The following is a 17,574-nucleotide window of genomic DNA, read 5'->3' as shown; positions in this document are numbered from 1 at the left end:
GCCTTAGGCAGGTTGAGAACCACTGGCTTAGAAGAATAGCTTGAAGACGGATAATACTGGAAAGTAGGGCACATGTTAGGAAGCTCTTCCAACCATTCCAAAAGATAATAATGGTAACACAGGAAGTGTACCAGAAATGGAGATGAAAACTGAGTGCTCATAGATGCTGCCTCCAGCTTCTCTCATTGGCTGCTTCTCTGTGACTCTCCTCTTCGCTGTGTTCCGCTGGCACAGCCTAAGCTATTCGATGAACAAGTGTCCTTCCCACAGAACCTTTGCATTTGCCACCCCAATGGCAGACACTCCCCTGCCCCACCTTTACCTATCCCCAATGTGTTTGCCTGTCTCCCCTATTCATCCTTCACATTTTAGCTAGAGCATTGTTCTCACAAGGAAGCTATTCTGACCCCCCAAAGTAAATAACACCCCTTATAATTAAGTTACACGAACCGTTTGCATCTGCGGGGCACAGGCCTTGCTTACTGTATGAAGAAGCTCGTGGACACCTCTGTAACTCAGGCCAGTCACTTTCATAAGTTCTAGTGGGGAGAGACTTAAAAAGTGCTAAAAGGAAAAAAAAAGTAAAGAAAAATAGTTTAACATGCATGTGTAGCAAAGATATAATAATTAAAAAGAAATGTTCATCGTGGGCTTTTTAAATTTAAAAGCAAATAAAAAACAGAAAACTTGCCGGGCGGTGGTGGCGCACGCCTTTAATCCCAGCACTTGGGAGGCAGAGGCAGGCGGATTTCTGAGTTCGAGGCCAGCCTGGTCTACAAAGTGAGTTCCAGGACAGCCAAGGCTACACAGAGAAACCCTGTCTCGAAAAAAAAAAAAAAAAACAAAAAAAAAAAAAAACAGAAAACTTGGGCTGTCACTGTTTGCCTCTAGGACGAAGTTAAACTTGTTTATTGCAGATATATGTATGCCTCTTTTACATCCTACCACTGAGCTTCCTCACGCTTCCGTGCTCCTTAACTCAGACACGTGAGGCACGGTCTTTCTTTCTACTCTATGACACAGTCCAGATGGCATGCATCAGTGTCTGGGAAGACGCCCAAAGAACATCACGAACAGCACCCCAGTCCAAGTTCTTATGAATGCTGCACTTGAGTTTAGGTCCAAATGTATGCCCAGGAAGAACAGCTCAAAAAGGATTTGAAGCTGGGGGGCGTGATAGTGGGGGGACAACACCTTTAATCCCAGCACTCAGGAGCCAGAGGCAGGCGGATCTCTGAGTTCGAGGCCAGCCTGGTCTACAGTGAGTTCCAGAACAGCCAGGGCTACACAGAGAAACCCTGTCTCAAAAAAAACAAAACAAAACTATTTGTTTTCTAGGCTAAAAGTTAACTCAAAGAAAATTATTTGACAACTGAGAGAACACTTCATGTTCTTAAAACCAGTTAAAATATAAACATGATCACTAAATGTATTAACAGAAGAAAGAAAAATATCAATCCCCCCAAAATTATTTGTTGTGAAAAATATGTTTACTAAAGACAGGAATCCTAAGGTAAAGCTTTAGTCCTGTTTTCCCTCTTAGGAGGGACTTTTTTCATTATTATACGTGTGGAACATGTAACATGTGGGAAAAAAGAAAGGAAAAGGAAAGGGAAAAAAGCAACTTCTGTTGTATACATTAATGAAGCCAAACCTAAAGATACACTGCTGGGCCAGGGGATAGAATTCAGATGCAGAGCATCTCAGCCTGGGATTCAAACCGCAGAATTAGTAAGTCATGATAATAACGCTGACTGTCAATCTCATACAGCCACGCTGTAATCTCAGTTAAGTCCTATTTCTCAAGTGATGCTGAAAACAATCTTTAAGTGGATTAAACTTCTCAGGAACCCCTCCAAAAGAAGGAAGAGGTATTCTTCCTTACGTTATGACCATTTTCGGCCTAAAATACAAATATTGGACTTTGGTAAATAAAATTCCAGCTGAAACGCAACCTGAGCCACGTACGGAAAGCATCGCTGTTTAACTCACTTCTGTACAAATGAGCTTTTCCTTTCTGTCTGTGGAGGGGAGAAGTCAAGATTAGGAAGCTCCTTCAAATGATCTCTGCAGTCTGACCACTGAGGCAAACTTAGGGGTCACGGTTTAGCTAGATTGGCTACCTGGTAAGTTCTTTTGTCTCTACTTCCCTGGAGCTGGGAGTTCAGGTGTACACGACTGGGCCTGGCTTTTTAGGGCTCTGCTGGCATCTGAGCTCAAGTCCTCATGTTCACATGGCAAGGACTTTACTGATGCCATCATGTCCCCAGCATCGCCCTCCCCCAACCCCCACCCTACAACCCTAAATCTTTCTGACCCGAGTTTAACAGTTACTAATTACAATTAAAATTAATTTGTGCATAAAATTGAAGTAAAAGTGCATGACTGTTACCTGACAGTTAACAATCTGGTATCTGCTTAAACGGTCACACAGCTCTGGAGATAAACCCACTCGTCTTAGTTTCTTGCTGCTCATGTTTCCAGGGCTCCCAAAGAATCTTGAAAAAACATAAGAAAACAATAAAAATGATGGTGGACAGATTATACAAAACACCCTACAAAATAAAGTGCTTCAAACTTCTCTATGTGCAAAGCAAAACATGGAAAAAAAATGCTAATAAAAAAAGTAGGAAAGACACTTACAACCGGGTACACAGAGAAAGTAAGCAACCTCAAAAAATCCAGGCCATGTAATCTTTTGCTATTACTTGACTTTAACAGTGCTTCCCATTTACATAGTAGTCTAGTTTGCCTTTAGTCGCTGTAATAAAACACTGGCCAAAAGCAAGTTGAGAAGAAAAGTTTGATTTGGCTTACAGATTATATGCCTTTGTCTCAGAAAGCCAAGGCAGGAGCTGAAGGCAAGAGCTTGAAGCAGAAATGGAAGCTGAGAAGCCGGGCGGGGTGGCGCATGCCTTTAATTCCAGCACTCACAGGGAGGCAGAGGCAGGCGGATTTCTGAGTTCGAGGACAGCCTGGTCTACAAAGTGAGTTCCAGGACAGCCAGGGCTATACAGAGAAACCCTGTCTCGAAAAACGAACGAATGAACAAACGAACGAACTAAAGAAAGAAAGAGAGAAAGGAAGGAAGGAAGGAAGAAAGAAAGAAAGAAAGAAAGAAAGAAAGAAAGAAAGAAAGAAAGAAAGGAAGCTGAGACCACAAAGGACTACTGCTTACTGCACGCTTCCCCAGCTTGCTCACCATAAGAAGGACCACTGACACTGAGCCAAGCCCTTTTCCATCAACTAGCAGTCAAGAAAACGTCCCCACAGATATGCTCACAGGCCCATCCGATGGAGACAATCCCTCTTCTCCTGAGGGTCAAGTATCAAGTTGATTACCACGACTAGCCGTCACTTATAACATCTTAAGACACTGAGTGTTACTAACAAATTTTGTCTGGTTATGTAATCTTCAAGATGCATTTCCAAGTGGCAACTCTATACTGATCAAGAATGAACAGACATCTGCTAAATATCAACCATGCTCCAAAACCTTATATTTAATATTCTTGACAGACTATAATAAAAATAAAATGTTCTTTTTTACATATGAGAAAGCTAATGTGTAAATGTCAGTTATCCCACTGTCATCAGAAAATAAATAAATAACAGATTTAGGGTTTCATTAGGCAGTTTGTCCTGAGACCTATCCTCTTACCCATTACTACTGTAGAATCACAAATCTTATTTCACCCTTGCTTTTTCTAAAGAGTCAGAACAAATTTCAATCAAGTGATATCAATAAAATTCTTCATTATACTAGCTTCTTACTGTTCCATGTAGAATTAAATTCTGCTCTTCCTATAGCTTAGATAGCTAATGAGACTCATGAAGTATTTGTCTTCAGGGAGTTAGAACTGTTGTAATCTCTGTAATATTGCATGCAAAGAAGAGGCTGTGTGTCTCATCGAAATGGCAAAATATCCTCCAGAAATAATAGGAACTCATTATTCCATGGAATAAAGTAATAATCAATAACTATACACAAAAGAACAAAACTACACACAAGAATTAAGATTCCTACTACCAACACTATATATAGCCCAATAAATAACCCTCCTCTCTCTCTTCATCCCCCATCTTCTACTTCCCTCTCTCCACACAAAACCAAGATACATTCTCTTTATTTCTTTCAGTTGGAATTTTGTAAGGATAATTTGTTTCCTTAAGAGAAAATTTACCAACATTTATACGCTACTCTATTGCCTACTGCTTCTCAGATAAGGTAGTTCCAGGCAATAACATCATATAACGAATAAATTCAGACCCTCAAACAACAAAAACAAAAAACACCTACAACCCCAAATTACAAAGACCTTAGCAATAATCACTCTGATTTAACAGTACCACTCTCACTACTTGCCCTCGATTCTGCTTATGGCTTCAAGTTTTTTCCCTACTCTCCCAAATATAATATAAACTCTCCAAATATAACATTCTCTATTCATTTGTTTCTTTCACCAATATTAAGCACATGCTATGCTAAGCTTATGTCCTCCCTTTTGCATACTTACAATTGAAGAATGAAGAGACATATATTCAAGTAACTACATTTATGTGACAGGTATTGTAGTTGCTATGTGCACGTGCTACTGAGATAGACAGGGAGAAGTCTCGAATTGGTCTGAAAAAAATTAGGTTGCATGTCACAATCCTACTAAAAGTAGTTCCCTTAAAAGTTAGTTTCATTGCTTAAAATGCTTCATGGGACCATCATATGACAACTTCCAAACTTTTATGATCAATCATATTTTTTTTCAACTTGAAAAGGGCATCTCTTACTTAGCTCTTGTCTTTCGAGCAAAGTTGTCCTCATGTGTAAAACAACGGTGATTCTAATTTCTACTCCAGAGCTGGTGCATAACGCTCAAGGTAGGCACTCATTATAGACATGTGATTCTTCTAACGTGACTATCCACAACGTTAGGTTAGGTTACTCAAACACATATTTCTCCACACAAACCCTTCGCCAACCAGTCACTTCCTCTCGAGTGCTATCTCCACACTTTGCACTTATTTCTTCCTTAATCTGATCTGTGCGTTATTATAGTGTATGCTTTTCTTTCTTCCTGATGTGTGCGTAAGCGCGTACGAGACAGAGGAGACAGCATCTCAGACTGAATTTCTGTTAGGCGCTCAATAAAAATAGTGAAGCAACAAAACCCAGCTATTTTGAGGAGGCTGAGGGGTTAATTTATTTATTGGGCCATTATTATGCGCCAGACACTAGTTTTAAATGCTTCGGATGTTTTTAATAAACACACGAACTAGCCAAGGGATCGAGCCAACATTCGAATCCAGAGATCTGACTCCAGATTCCGCGCTCTTAACACCACAAGTTTGACAGTCCCTAAACTTGCCCGGATGCCTAATTTGCCCAAGAGCGGAGGAAGAAGTATCAAGAGTTAGAAAACCTGACGCAAAACTTCCTAATAAAACAGAGCACCTTACAAGCATCACTCGCCTCCCTAGAGGAAGTCGGAAGCTCCAGGACCCCGTCCGGGTTCCAGGGACGAGCCCCGTTACAGAGTACGTGCTCAACACGCAGGACTCTCCGCGACCCCGGTATCAACAGCCACAGGCTCCAAGAGGGAGCACAAGATAATGAACACACCTTCCTCCCCACAACTGCCCCCTCAGAAAACTCCAGTACCAGGTCAGCAGCGTGGAACTTTCAAAGTTTCCCCCACCCTCACACAATTACCCGCGAAAAGTGCGAGCAGCAACATCTGGGGCTCTGGTTGGTTGGTACTCTGGCGACTTATCCAATCAGAAGCAGGAAAATCTCGGGTTAGCCCAGCTGTATTTTGGGAATTGTAGTTCAGTCTCGAAGGTTAATCTAATTAAATTTTTCCTTTGTAGTGATTGCTTAAATCGAGGAGCGGAACCTTTCAAGACGAATGTAGAGGAGGGAAAACCCTGACTGGAAATTCTTTTCCTCAGTGAATCGCATTTTAAAGTTATTTCCTGGGCCAGAGAAGGTTCTTTTGGGGGGCTGAGGGGTTGGAAAAAGGGTGGGCAATATGCCCTATTCCCGTTTTGGGATGAGAGTTTTGTGTTTCCTTTGCACTGTTCAACACATTTAGATGGTGAAAATGTCCGGGAAATACTAACTAAAGCGTCTCAAACTAAAATACATTGAAAAAGAACCACTCAGTTTAGTTGAAAAAATAAAAGAAGTCAAGTAGGTTTCGTATTTAAAACAGCTGCGTTAAGAAAAACTAATAAACTTAAGAACTGACTTGATTACATGATTTGTGAAAAGCCTTTGCTCACTCTTTGTTTTCGTTTGCAACTCCTTTGTACCGACCTCAGTCTTTCGATGGATATATAATTATATATGATATACACACGATAGAATTAGATAGAATAATGATACAGGAAGATCCAGAATTCCTGTGGCTAACCTATCATCTATCACTGGTTGGCACGGAGAAAATGTTGACATCAAAAACAAAACAAAACAGTGGCGGGTACGGAGCGTGGAACACAGATATTCCTGGCCCCAGCTCCCCCGAAATGAATAACTGTGGATGTTGCGAGAAGGAGCAATCATAATTAGGGAGAGTCCTCAGTCCTGTAGCTAGCGGATCTAACTCTTCCTTAGAGTCCCCGTAGCAATCAGGTGGCATCACGTGATTCAAACAAACACGGCACTTGATTTGCATCTTGCTTCTCCTGAGCCAATAAGAGTGGCGCTCTCTTTCGTCATCGCCGCCCGTTCCACCACTCTTCGCAATGGGACTTGTCACCTGACCGGGATCAAACATGGCTGCTCTGGACGGGAAAATGCATTCGACTCCCGGAGCAGGTGAGTGTAAGGCGCAGGGAAGATTGCGAGGGTGCTGTCCACGACCCCGCTAGGGGGAGCATCCCTGTCCCCCAGCCTCCCGGCTCCACAGTTCAGTCCCAGATTGATCCCCTAATCTTTAGCCTCTGTCTTAACAGAAGGCTCTAACCAAGGGAGTTTTCATCCTTACCAAGGCATCCACCAACCTAGAGATTTGTAGCCTGACAAAATGTTCAGGAGGGAATGCGGAAGTAAATGTATGTGTCTGCACCCCAGGCTAGCAAAAATATTAAGATTGTTATATGTGAGGTCTGCGGTAGAAGATGAGGTACACCCCTTAGAGAAAGAGACGGCTCTCAAAAAGAGATAGTAACAGGTCAAATTAAACCCAAAACAGTCATTAGAAAAGTAAGTTCTGCCGTTTCTTTTCGGGCCAGCAGCTGGTGGTTCATCTAAAGTTTCGTTTCTTCTCAGCTCGTGTGGTGTTTCTAGGGGGTACTTCACGGATGAGAAAATTGAGAATGTATTTCGCGTAACGCCTCTATTTTCTATCTACCTGCACTCTGTGCTGGGAAAATGAGTTACCCATTTGGGAAAGAGGAAACCGCTACAGAGGAGGAACTTTTTGAGTTTTTCTGTGAGTGCCTGCGGAGGGGAGACTGGGAGTTGGCACAAGCATGTGTACCTCAACTACACCGGGGACAAGGAGAGATCCCCCAAAAGGTGGAGGACATACTACAGGCGCTGGTGCAGTGTCCCATTCTGCTAAGGTAAGCGATCCCCGCTCCTACCAGGATCTAAGAGAGGAAGATAGTGGTTCAGTGTTTGTACTCTAGTCTGTGTGTGTGTGTGTGTGTGTGTGTGTGTGTGTGTAGGTTTTCGAGACAGGGTTTCTCTGTATAGCCCTGGCTGTCCTGGAACTCACTTTGTAGACCAGGCTGGCCTCGAAATCCACCTGCCTCTGACTCCCGAATGCTGGGATTAAAGGTGTACACCACCACGCCCGGCTGTACTCTAGTCTTTATGGCCCCCCAGTCAGCTACTATCTTAAAAAGTTAGCAGACGGGGAACACATTTCAATATTCTGATGTTTTATCTGTGTAATGTATTTTACATCTAATGTACTCCAATGGCCATGAATTATGCTCTGCAGCTGAGTTTAAGCCTGACTACCAAAAGGATCCTGAATATCATTTCTTGTTTATTATCCATAGAAGATGGCTTAACTGCATTTTGTCTCCAAAAGACAAACCCTGTTCATTCCTCTTGCTTACGAGACTGATGATGGTGTTGCTCTGACAAAGAGTTGAAAATGCATTGACTTAAAATGTTTTATTGTGAAATAATCATAGACCCACAAAAGGCTGAAGTACAATAGAGTTGGCACAAGCTTTTTCCAGCTTCCCCAGTTGTGACATCTCATTCCAGCTGTGTGTGCTAAAGCAGCAAAACCAGGAAAAGTGCATTACTATAAAAAAAAAAAACTATGCAGTTTTATCCATTCAGGGGTTGATATACGCCCACTGTAATAAAGATACAGAAGTTCTGCACACTACACATGAGTCCTCTCACTCCTTGCTACTCTACTGTATGTTTGCACTATGACCCCTTCTTGCCTCATGAGAACCACAGTTCTCCATCCTAGATCTTATATTAAGTTCTTTAAGGTGTGTACTACTGCCCAAACTACTGACTTAAAGTAAGGCTTATGAATTCCTATAACTAAATAGTTATAAGTGAATCGCTATGAACTCCCTTTATTCTTTTATATTTGATTCATTTTCTGTGTTCAAAAGTACACTTAGGAGCTGAGTATGGAAATTTAACCCATGCATCTCAACTGAGGCAGGAGGCTGGCCATGAGTTCAGGGCCATCCTGGACTACAGTGTGAAACCCTATCTCAAAACAGTGAAGGACAGTGTGTGTGTGTGTGTTTCAGATAACCTTCATTACTGTGATTTTCTCTGTAGGAATATACTTAAAAATAAAACTAAGTCAGGTGTGGGGAGGCTATGTCTGCAGCTCCAGACACTCTGAAAGATGAAACAGGAAGATTGCCTGAGCCCGGGAATTCTATAGCATAGCCAGCCAGCATAGCAGCACTGCAGCTACAAAGCTAAGATACAGTTGGATAAGGTGCAGGCATTAATGCAAGCTGGAAGTTATGGGGCTCTGTTTTGTTGAACTGTTACTTACAACTGAGAGTTTCTCACTAGGACTTACCAGTTCAGCTCTAAAGTGGGCTGACTGAAAACTGAACCATAAATCATGAATCACAAAGGGGAAAGGGTGGGCTAAGACTCGTATTTTACTAAATCAGTCTTTCTTTCTTTCTTTTTAGATGTGGGCCAGACATCAACCCTCAGAGATTAGCCTGGCTCTGGCTTCTTGTATTAGAAAAATGGCTGGCCCCAGAAAAGGTGCGTGGGTTTACATTTAAATTTTTCCCTGAGGCCAGGACTGAAAAGAACTATAAGGAGCTCAGAGATCTTCCTTCTTTCTGTTACTTCCTTTATTTGGTGGTTAGTTGTTGTCTTTCTTGGTGTAGACTGTGGAAATTATTTGCTCATTAATTTGCCCTGGTGGCTTGGTTTATAATATCATTTGGAGTGATGCTGTCCACAACTGTCCAAAAACACCAGAAGTTGTTGTTCTAAATGTAATTTTTCTGTTGTGATGTTGTTGTTATTGTTGTTGTTTTTGAGACAAGGGTTCTCTGTGTAGCCCTGGCTGTTCTGAAACTTACTCTGTAGACCAGGCTGGCCTTGAACTTACAGAGATCCACCTGCCCCTGCCTCCTGAGCCCTGGGATCAAAGGTGTGCACCACCACTGCCCAGCCTAAATGTATCTTTTAGACAGAGTTTTAGGTGGTTGTCTAGCAAAGAGAAATTACAGAAAGACTAGCAGAAATAACAAGTAAGAGAAGCAAAATTGTAAAATAATGAAACCTAGGATAAGTAAGAGTCAGAACTGAAGAGGGGAAAAGAGAACAAAAATGAAGCAAAGTAGAAGAGATTCCGTAGCATCTTCAAAGGGAGGGGGAGATCGAGGCTTTGCTACTGAGTGAGGATCTTGCATTACAAACATGAAGTCCCTTGCACTGAATGACTGACCTTTCCCCTCTGGGGAAGAGGTCTGCTTGCTTACTGGTGGCCTCACAGCTTGCTTATTCTCGGGAAGCTTGCTCAATACCATCAGGTGCTGGGTTTCACGTGCCGGCCTTCCCAGCCTAGCCTGGGAATGGTTCTGGTTTTGGCCAATATCAGACAGATTATCCAGTTCTTAAAGCTCCAGGGGTCCACTTCTTTAAACAGTTACAGGAGTCTTTTTGTTGTTCGGAGAATTATAAACTTTTGTAAGGACCAAGTCTCCGGGTGCGTTTTGGAATGCCACAGAACCTGTTGTGGCTTCATGCTCTAGAAACTCGAAGCAGCTTAGTGTTCCAGGCTCCTAGCGCCTGCCAAAAGCTGCCTTTTAATTATTATTTGAATGAACCATTGATGCTGGTTTTATCCCTTTATTCGCTTTTATCTTCTGTTTCTTTTATCGTGCTGTGGTTTAGGCCTACAAGTATAATCATGTGTATAAAGGTTTAGCTACAGCAATGTGTGCTGATAAGCTGATGCTAAAATCAGGAAAACTAGAAATAACCCTCACGCCCCAAGTTCACAGGATTGCTTATTAAATGGAAGCATATCTATGTGTAATAAATACACTATGCCACTGTTCAAAATGATATAGTAAATGGATTTTCAGTGTCATTAGTAATACTCCTTTGTTGGGGATTCTTTTATTTGTCATAGTTTTTTCTGCATCAAAAATGTATTGCTTTTTTTTTTTAATTTGATGTTGGAATAATTAGAAAATGCACCTTCACCATTTCACTTCCAGTTAAGATTATTTTTAAAACACATAGCTTCATGCAAGCCATGGGTTTCTTTGATTTGGAAATGAAATATGGTACCCTGTGCTAGGCATGCTTGCTAAGTAAACATTAGATTCCCTCCCCTTTGTTTTGTTTTTTTCCCCAACAACTCTTATAGAAAGGATAGAGAAGCTGGGCGTGGTGGCTCACGCCTTTAATACCAGCACTCGGGAGGCAGAGGCAGGCGGATTTCTGAGTTCGAGGTCAGCCTGGTCTACAGAGTGAGTTCCAGGACAGCCAGGGCTATACAGAGCAACCCTGTCTCGAAAAACCAAAAAAAAAAAAAAAAAAAAAAAAAAAGGATAGAGAATACCAAAAGCATGGTTGGATAAAAAGAAAGCTATGAGGGCATGCCCGCCAAGGCTTTCTCGTAACTGTTTTGCACATAGCAACAAAAATTCCTGATAGAAAACTTGAGTGATTTGTTTTCAAAATGAAGGAGTCAAGCACGGTGTCATACTCATCCTAGCAGGAAGGAAACAGAGGCAAGAAGACCCGGAGTAAAAGGCTAGCCTGGGCTACATAACAGGATTATGTTTCAAAACAGAAAAGGCATATGAAATAGATGAACGTTGAAGTTTGAGGCTGGTCATTGTAGGCTTTAACTGGTGTGTGTGCGCATGCGTGAGTCCATGTGCACGTGCACATATTCATATGGGATGCAGACATGGAATGATTCATGTGCATCTGAGGAGGTCGAAATCAGTGTCAGGTCAGTTGGGTGTCTTCCTCTGTCCATCTGTTTGTTTGTTTTTCTCTTTCCTGAGGCGAAGCCTCTCAGTGAACTTGACACTCATCAATTCAGCTAGAATTAACGGTATGCACCATCACACCCAGCCTTTTTTTTTTTTTAAATGTGGTGCTGGAGGTCTAAACTCAGGTCCTCATGCTTATGGGGCAAGCACTTTTTCAAGCACTTTCCTAGCACCTGCATATTAATTTAAAGAGAGTTCAAGTTTAACCAACTTTATTTCCAAAGGAAAGAATCTAAAACCATATCCAGGAAGGCTGGAGAGATGGCTCAGAAGTTAAGAGCACTGGCTGCTCTTCTAATGGACCCAGGTTCAATTCCCAGCACCCACATAGCAGTTCACAACCATCTGTAACTCCGTCTCAGGGATCTCACATCCTCTTCTGGCCTCTGCAGACACCAGGCTTACACATGGTGCACAGATGTATATAAATCGCCCATATACCTAAAAATAAAAACAAATCTGTTTTTAAAATTTTATCCAGGGAATGAATGGCTAAAAGTACTTTATCTTAGAGAAATATCAGAAATAAGAGTAACTAAAGAGAATTGTATTTATTAAGCAAAGCATATGCCTCGCCTCTAACTGCTTACTCTTCCTCTAGAAATTACTTTCTACAGCTATCCGGAGAAAACTGGAGTTTCTTTTTTTGTCAGAAGACCTCCAAGGTGACATTCCAGAGACCATCCTTAAGGTAAGAGAGACTGAGGGCCACCTGCAGTCACTCAACAAATTCAACTTCAAGGGGGCAGTGGGTAAGCAGGTCTCTACAATGTTAGCTGCCCTTTGTTTTCAGAGAAAGCAAAACAGGCCCAGGGTAGTTTAGTCGAATATCAACTTACCTGATTTTGGAATTCTGAAAGCAGATTGCCCAGCAGTACAAATTGGAACAAACAAACAATTGTTCTTTGCATTTCCCCTAGGAACTCATTGCTTGGGTTTAATTTAAGATATTTGAATTGTTGACCAGTAGATGATAGAGAATTCATAGGAAGAAAGGAACTAATATTTGACAGAGTTGACTTTTATAACAGATACACTGATATTTTATAGCTGACCATTACAACAACCTTCTAGGGGCAGATTCTAAGTGTTCTCTGTGTCTGGGTCAGCATGCTTGTATATGCCAATAATCAAGAATTTGAGGCCAGCCTGAGCTATGCAGCAAAAATCTGTCTCTATTGCCACCCCCCCAGAGAAAAATTAGCAGTTAATAAGTAAATGCTATAGATGTACTTATCTGAATTTATAAATTATAGATAGATAGAAAAAAGTTAGCAAGCAATAAATAGATGATATAGAAATAGTTAATATCAGTTATGTATCAATTGCTACTTAAGTGCTCAAGACTTAATACCTCATCTATTGATTTTAATTTGTATTAGCATTATGTAGGGGCTTGCACATTCTAGGCCATCACTCTGTCCTTGATCCTCACTCCAGCCCATAGTTTTCTTAAGACCAGATACCAGGTAAGGCATATTCATGGTAGGATTTGTGTGAGAACTGACTTGAATGACTTTAAGGGCTCATGGACTTGCAATTAATAAAAAGCCATCCCTGCACAGCATCTATAGATGTGGAAAACAGTGCACTTCCCTTCTCCTTCACTCTGACTATACAAACAGACTATACAGAATCAAGCTTTTAACAGTCTAGTTCAGGAGGCAGAGCTAATACACATATGAGACTTTTTTTTTTCAAAACAGAGTTTCTCTGTGTAGTATCCTTGGCTATTCTAGAATTGCCTTGTAGACTAGAATAGCTTTGAAGTCACAGAGATCCACCTGCCAGTGCCTCCTGAGTATTGTGTAAAGGCATGCACCACTATGCCTAGCTTATGAAACATTTTTTTAATGAACCATATTGTACTCATTCAATTGTGTCAAACATGTGTGGATTAGAATATTAATAAAAAGCAAGAGCCTCTGATGTCTGTTACTATAACTAAATACCACAGGCTAGGTAATTTGTAAAACAGATTTCTTCAGCTCATGGTTTGGACACTATGAAAAATAACATAGCACTGTGTCTGCTCAGCATCTGGAAGAGCCTTCTTGCTGCACCATAACGTGGCAGAGGGCATCACCAAGTGAGAGGGGACAGGTGTGCTAACTCAGGGAATCTCTTGTAAGGCTGGGAATAGCGTGGGAATGGGCCATGTGATTAGAGTCCATCTAATCTTCACTATCTCCCAAAGACTGTCTCCAAATACTAACACATGAAATCGGAAATTAAGTTTCCAACACATGAACTATTTTTGTTGTTATTTTGATTTTTTTGTTTGGTTGGTTTTTGGGGGTTTTTTTGGTTTTTTTTTTTTTTTTTTTTTTTTTTTTTTTTTTTTTTTTTGAGACAGGGTTTCTCTGTGTAGCCCTGGCTGTCCTGGAACTCACTCTGTAGACCAGGCTGTTCTCAAACTCAGAAATCCACCTGCCTCTGCCTCCCAAGTGCTGGTATTAAAGGCATGCATTTGATTTCTTGAGACAACATCTTGTCATAGCCCAGGCTGGCCACAAACTCTAAACTGTCCTGTCTCAACCTCCCAAGTGCTAGGATTGCAGGTATGTGCCATATGCCTGGGTACTGACACGGTAACTTTTTTTTCATGACTTACTTTTTTTTTTAAAGGTTTATTTATTTTATTTATATGAGTACACTGTAGCTGTCTTCAGACACACCAAAAGAGGGCATCCAATCCCATTACAGATGACCATGAAGTTGCTGGGAATTGAACTCAGGACCTCTGAAAGAGCAGTCAGTGCTCTTAACCTCTGAGCCATCTCTCCAGCCCCTGACACATGAACTTTTGTTTGTTTTGGTTGGTTGGTTTTTGGTTTTGTTTTGGTTGGTTGGTTGGTTGGTTTTTGGGTTTTGGTTTGGATTTTTTTTTTTTTTTTAAAGAGTTATTTATTTATTTATTATATATAAGTACACTGTAGCTGTCTTCAGACACTCCAGAAGAGGGAGTCAGATCTCGTGATCGGATGGTTGTGAGCCACCATGTGGTTGCTGGGATTTGAACTCCTGACCTTCGGAAGAGCAGTCGGGTGCTCTTACCCACTGAGCCATCTCACCAGCCCCCGGATTTTTTTTTTTAAGACAGGGTTTTTTCTCTGTGTGACAGTCCTGGCTGACCTAGAACACTCTCTGTAGACCAGGCTGGCCTTCAACTCATAGAAATCTGCCTGCCTCTGCCTCCCAAGTGCCAAGATTAAAGGCATGTGCCACCACCACTTTGCGACACAGGAACTTTTAAGAGGCACACTCAAATTATAGCAGAAGGATCTCATGAACTATACCTTTAAATGTGGACAGAATTCAAAACAGTAGTTAAAAGCTGATATGTAATATTCTTTCAAAAAAATAAGTTGAAATGCTTTTAGGTATGCATAATACCTTGCCCACCTGGTCCTTATTTTGTAGTCCTAAATTTAGGTCACCAGCATACATTTTGGGGAAAGTGGGGTAAGACTTGGGTAACTGGGCTAATCACTTTTAACCTCAGTCTCATCAGTAAGATGGGACTAGAGTATCTTCCTCTGAGATTTTCATAATGGTTGAGTTGGCTCTTCTGTGAAGAGCCGTGAAGAGTGGCTAGCTAAAGAAATGCCATAGAAATGTTTGCTCCTGCATACATAACCACCTGGGTGACCCACCACAATCCCTGTCTTCATTCTTCATCTAGGAGCTATTTGAAACACTAGCACAAGGCCCAGCGGGCAGTATACCTGACAGAAGGACCCCTCAGCTCAGCCCCGAAGCTGTCTCCGTGCTCTGGAATCTTCTGAAGCAGGCCCCACGGCCAGCCCAGGCCCTCTTGGAGCTGCTGCTCGAGGACCACCACAGTGCCAGCCTGTGCCCTAGTCCTCTGCAGAAATCCCTGCTGGACCTCATCCGAGAGGCATTGCAGACCCTGCGGGACCCTGCCTCTCAGCCCCCCGGGGTGGCCGATGCTGTCTGTGGAGCCCTTCAGGCTCTATGCTGCAAAGCTGAGCTACCAGAGAGTGAGTGGCGTGTCCTGTGTGAGGAACTGTTGGAGACCTGCAGGACTGAGGACAGTCCCCTGCAGGAGGAACGGCTCCTTGGTTGCCTGTTGCACAAGGCTGGACGGAACCTACTGTCCCTCTATGGCCACACCTATGCAGAGAAGGTGGCAGAAAGACCACCAAAGGCCACACTTTCAGGAAAAGGTGTGTTCTGTTACTGTTTCTCTTTCTACTTTGGTAATTTCAATATCCCCAGCCATTCTGAAAGTCAAGACTAACTGTTGTACTTGCTTGTTGTCCAAAACAAGAGAGGCTAAGCAAGAAGATGTAGCATGTTTCTTAATTGTCTGTCTATTTGATTAATCAAAGTTAAAAAATAAATAAATAACAGGAAGCCAGATGGTAGTAGTGCATGCCTTTAATCCCAGCACTCAGAAAACAGAGCTTTCTCAGATCTCTGTAAGGTTGAGGCCAGCCTGGTCTACGGATTGAGCTCCAGGGTAACTTTTGTCTCAGAAAAACTGCTGCTGCTGCTGCTGCTACTACTACTACTACTACTACTACTTCTACTAGTAATAGTAATAAAAATAGTAATAATAATATACCAGGACCAGAAAGAGCTTTGTAGAAGCTACTAAGAGGAACGAAACATCTTTAGGATAAAGTGTAAACAATCTAGTTTAACTTTTTAAAAGTCTGTTCTTGGGCCAGAAAGATCAGTGGATGCAAGTGCTTGCCACACTAGCCCAGTAATCTGAGTCTGATCCCCGTAACCCATATAAAAGTGGAAGGAAAGAAGACACTCCACAACATTGTCCTCTGACCTCCATAGTATGCACATGCGCGAACACACACACACACACACACACACACACACACACACACACACATATATATCGTCATCATCATCATTGGTTTTTAGGTTTTTTGGGGTTTTGTTGTATTTTATTTTGTTTTGTTTTTAGGTTTTTTTGGGGGTTTTTTTGTTTGTTTGTTTGGTTGGTTTTTGAGACATAGTTTCTCTGTGTAGCCTTGGCTATCATGAAACTCACTCTGTAGACCAGGCTGACCCCTGCCTCCCTAGCGCTGGGATTTATGGCATGCACACCACCGCCTAGCAAATAAACTTTAAGTCAATAAATCCAAGCGCCTAGTCTCATACCGCTTGGTTTTCAGTGTGGACTGTAGCATAAGAAAAGGGTGCTTGCCGCTGCCTGGTAACCCTTCTGGTGTGATGTTCTGTCATCCCAGATCATCCTGATCCCGAGCGGGCGATGCTGGCCCTGTTCTCCACTCCTGACCCAGCCCACGCGTGGAAAATGGCCTTTTTCTACTGCCTGAGTAACAACAAACACTTCCTGGAGCAGATCCTTGTGAGTCGAGCTTAATTGCTGTCCATCACAGAAGAACCCAGAACTCTCTCCCACCCGTGTATCCAACTCCTACAGTCTAATTAGTGACAAATCCCCTGGTTGTCATCCTGCAGCCCCTAGAGAGAGAGGCCTCTGAGGATCAGTTCCGTTCACGATCGATGCTGTGGTCACTCATTCTGTTGGACCTTTGGTAGGAAGTAAGCTGTTGGCTGTGAGTCAGCTCTCTGGAGGATGTAGAAAGCAAAGGCCATGGCAGCCATACTAGGTCTAGCGGGCAGGGAGAATGAACTGACTCCTAGCTCTCGCCTCCCCAATCGCAACTGAACTGATTTACTGCAACAGATAAATGTATGAGTCCCATCCTGTAAGCCGTGTGCTATGTGAAGAGACAAGGTTACAGCAGAAGTCTGTCCCTCACTTCAAAGTGTTGTGCTTTGGGGACATTCATTTTTATGTAACCAACCATTTGTGTCATTATAGGAATCCTACTTAATGATGCCAGGAGTCATTCTTTCCAGTTCAGGTGGCCACCTATGGTGACCTTTGCCTTGCCTTGCAGGTGACAGCACTGACCCTGTTGAAAGAGGAAGATTTCCCAAGCCTTGGATACCTGCTTGATAGAGAATTCAGGCCTCTCAGTCACCTGCTCGTGCTCCTGGGCTGGACACACTGCCAGAGCCTTGAATCAGCTAAGAGACTGCTCCAGACTCTCTACAGGACCCAGGTATCTCAGCACCTCA

General features: G+C 42.4%; 2 protein-coding genes across 30 annotated transcripts in view; one reads left to right on the top strand and one right to left on the bottom strand.

Moving 5' to 3' along the window:
* Positions 1–5,758, bottom strand: part of Rad51b (RAD51 paralog B) — a 550,979-nt gene extending 545,221 nt beyond the window's left edge. For 7 of the 24 annotated variants that reach the window (XR_003950013.1, XR_003950012.1, XR_003950011.1 and 4 more), the window contains exons 1-3: positions 5,450–5,607; positions 2,393–2,498; positions 451–564 (exon numbers count right to left, since the gene is read on the bottom strand). Coding sequence is in view for 9 of the 24 variants with exons in the window: in XM_006515622.2 (XP_006515685.1) it covers positions 451–564; positions 2,393–2,498; positions 5,450–5,460 (231 nt within the window). In the remaining 15 variants the exon portion in view is untranslated. Of the gene's footprint in view, positions 1–450; positions 565–2,392; positions 2,499–2,817; positions 2,843–4,517; positions 4,628–5,449 lie in introns of those variants that run through there. The other 17 variants (XR_003950015.1, XM_030246621.1, XM_017315003.1 and 14 more) reach the window with 13 other exon arrangements.
* A 958-nt stretch (positions 5,759–6,716) lies between these two features.
* The window catches only part of Zfyve26 (zinc finger, FYVE domain containing 26), a 63,978-nt gene continuing 53,120 nt past the window's right edge, over positions 6,717–17,574 (top strand). For 5 of the 6 annotated variants that reach the window (XR_381513.3, XM_017315012.2, XM_006515647.3 and 2 more), the window contains exons 1-7: positions 6,717–6,814; positions 7,268–7,563; positions 9,136–9,214; positions 12,077–12,166; positions 15,161–15,665; positions 16,713–16,834; positions 17,394–17,558. Coding sequence is in view for 5 of the 6 variants with exons in the window: in XM_017315012.2 (XP_017170501.1) it covers positions 7,370–7,563; positions 9,136–9,214; positions 12,077–12,166; positions 15,161–15,665; positions 16,713–16,834; positions 17,394–17,558 (1,155 nt within the window). In the remaining variant the exon portion in view is untranslated. The remainder of the gene's footprint in view (positions 6,815–7,267; positions 7,564–9,135; positions 9,215–12,076; positions 12,167–15,160; positions 15,666–16,712; positions 16,835–17,393; positions 17,559–17,574) is intronic. The other variant, NM_001008550.1, reaches the window with a different exon arrangement.

Source organism: Mus musculus, chromosome 12 (genome assembly GCF_000001635.26).
Source record: "Mus musculus strain C57BL/6J chromosome 12, GRCm38.p6 C57BL/6J".
Classification (NCBI taxonomy): Eukaryota; Metazoa; Chordata; class Mammalia; order Rodentia; family Muridae; genus Mus; species Mus musculus.
This window is presented reverse-complemented; position numbering and strand designations above follow the sequence as displayed.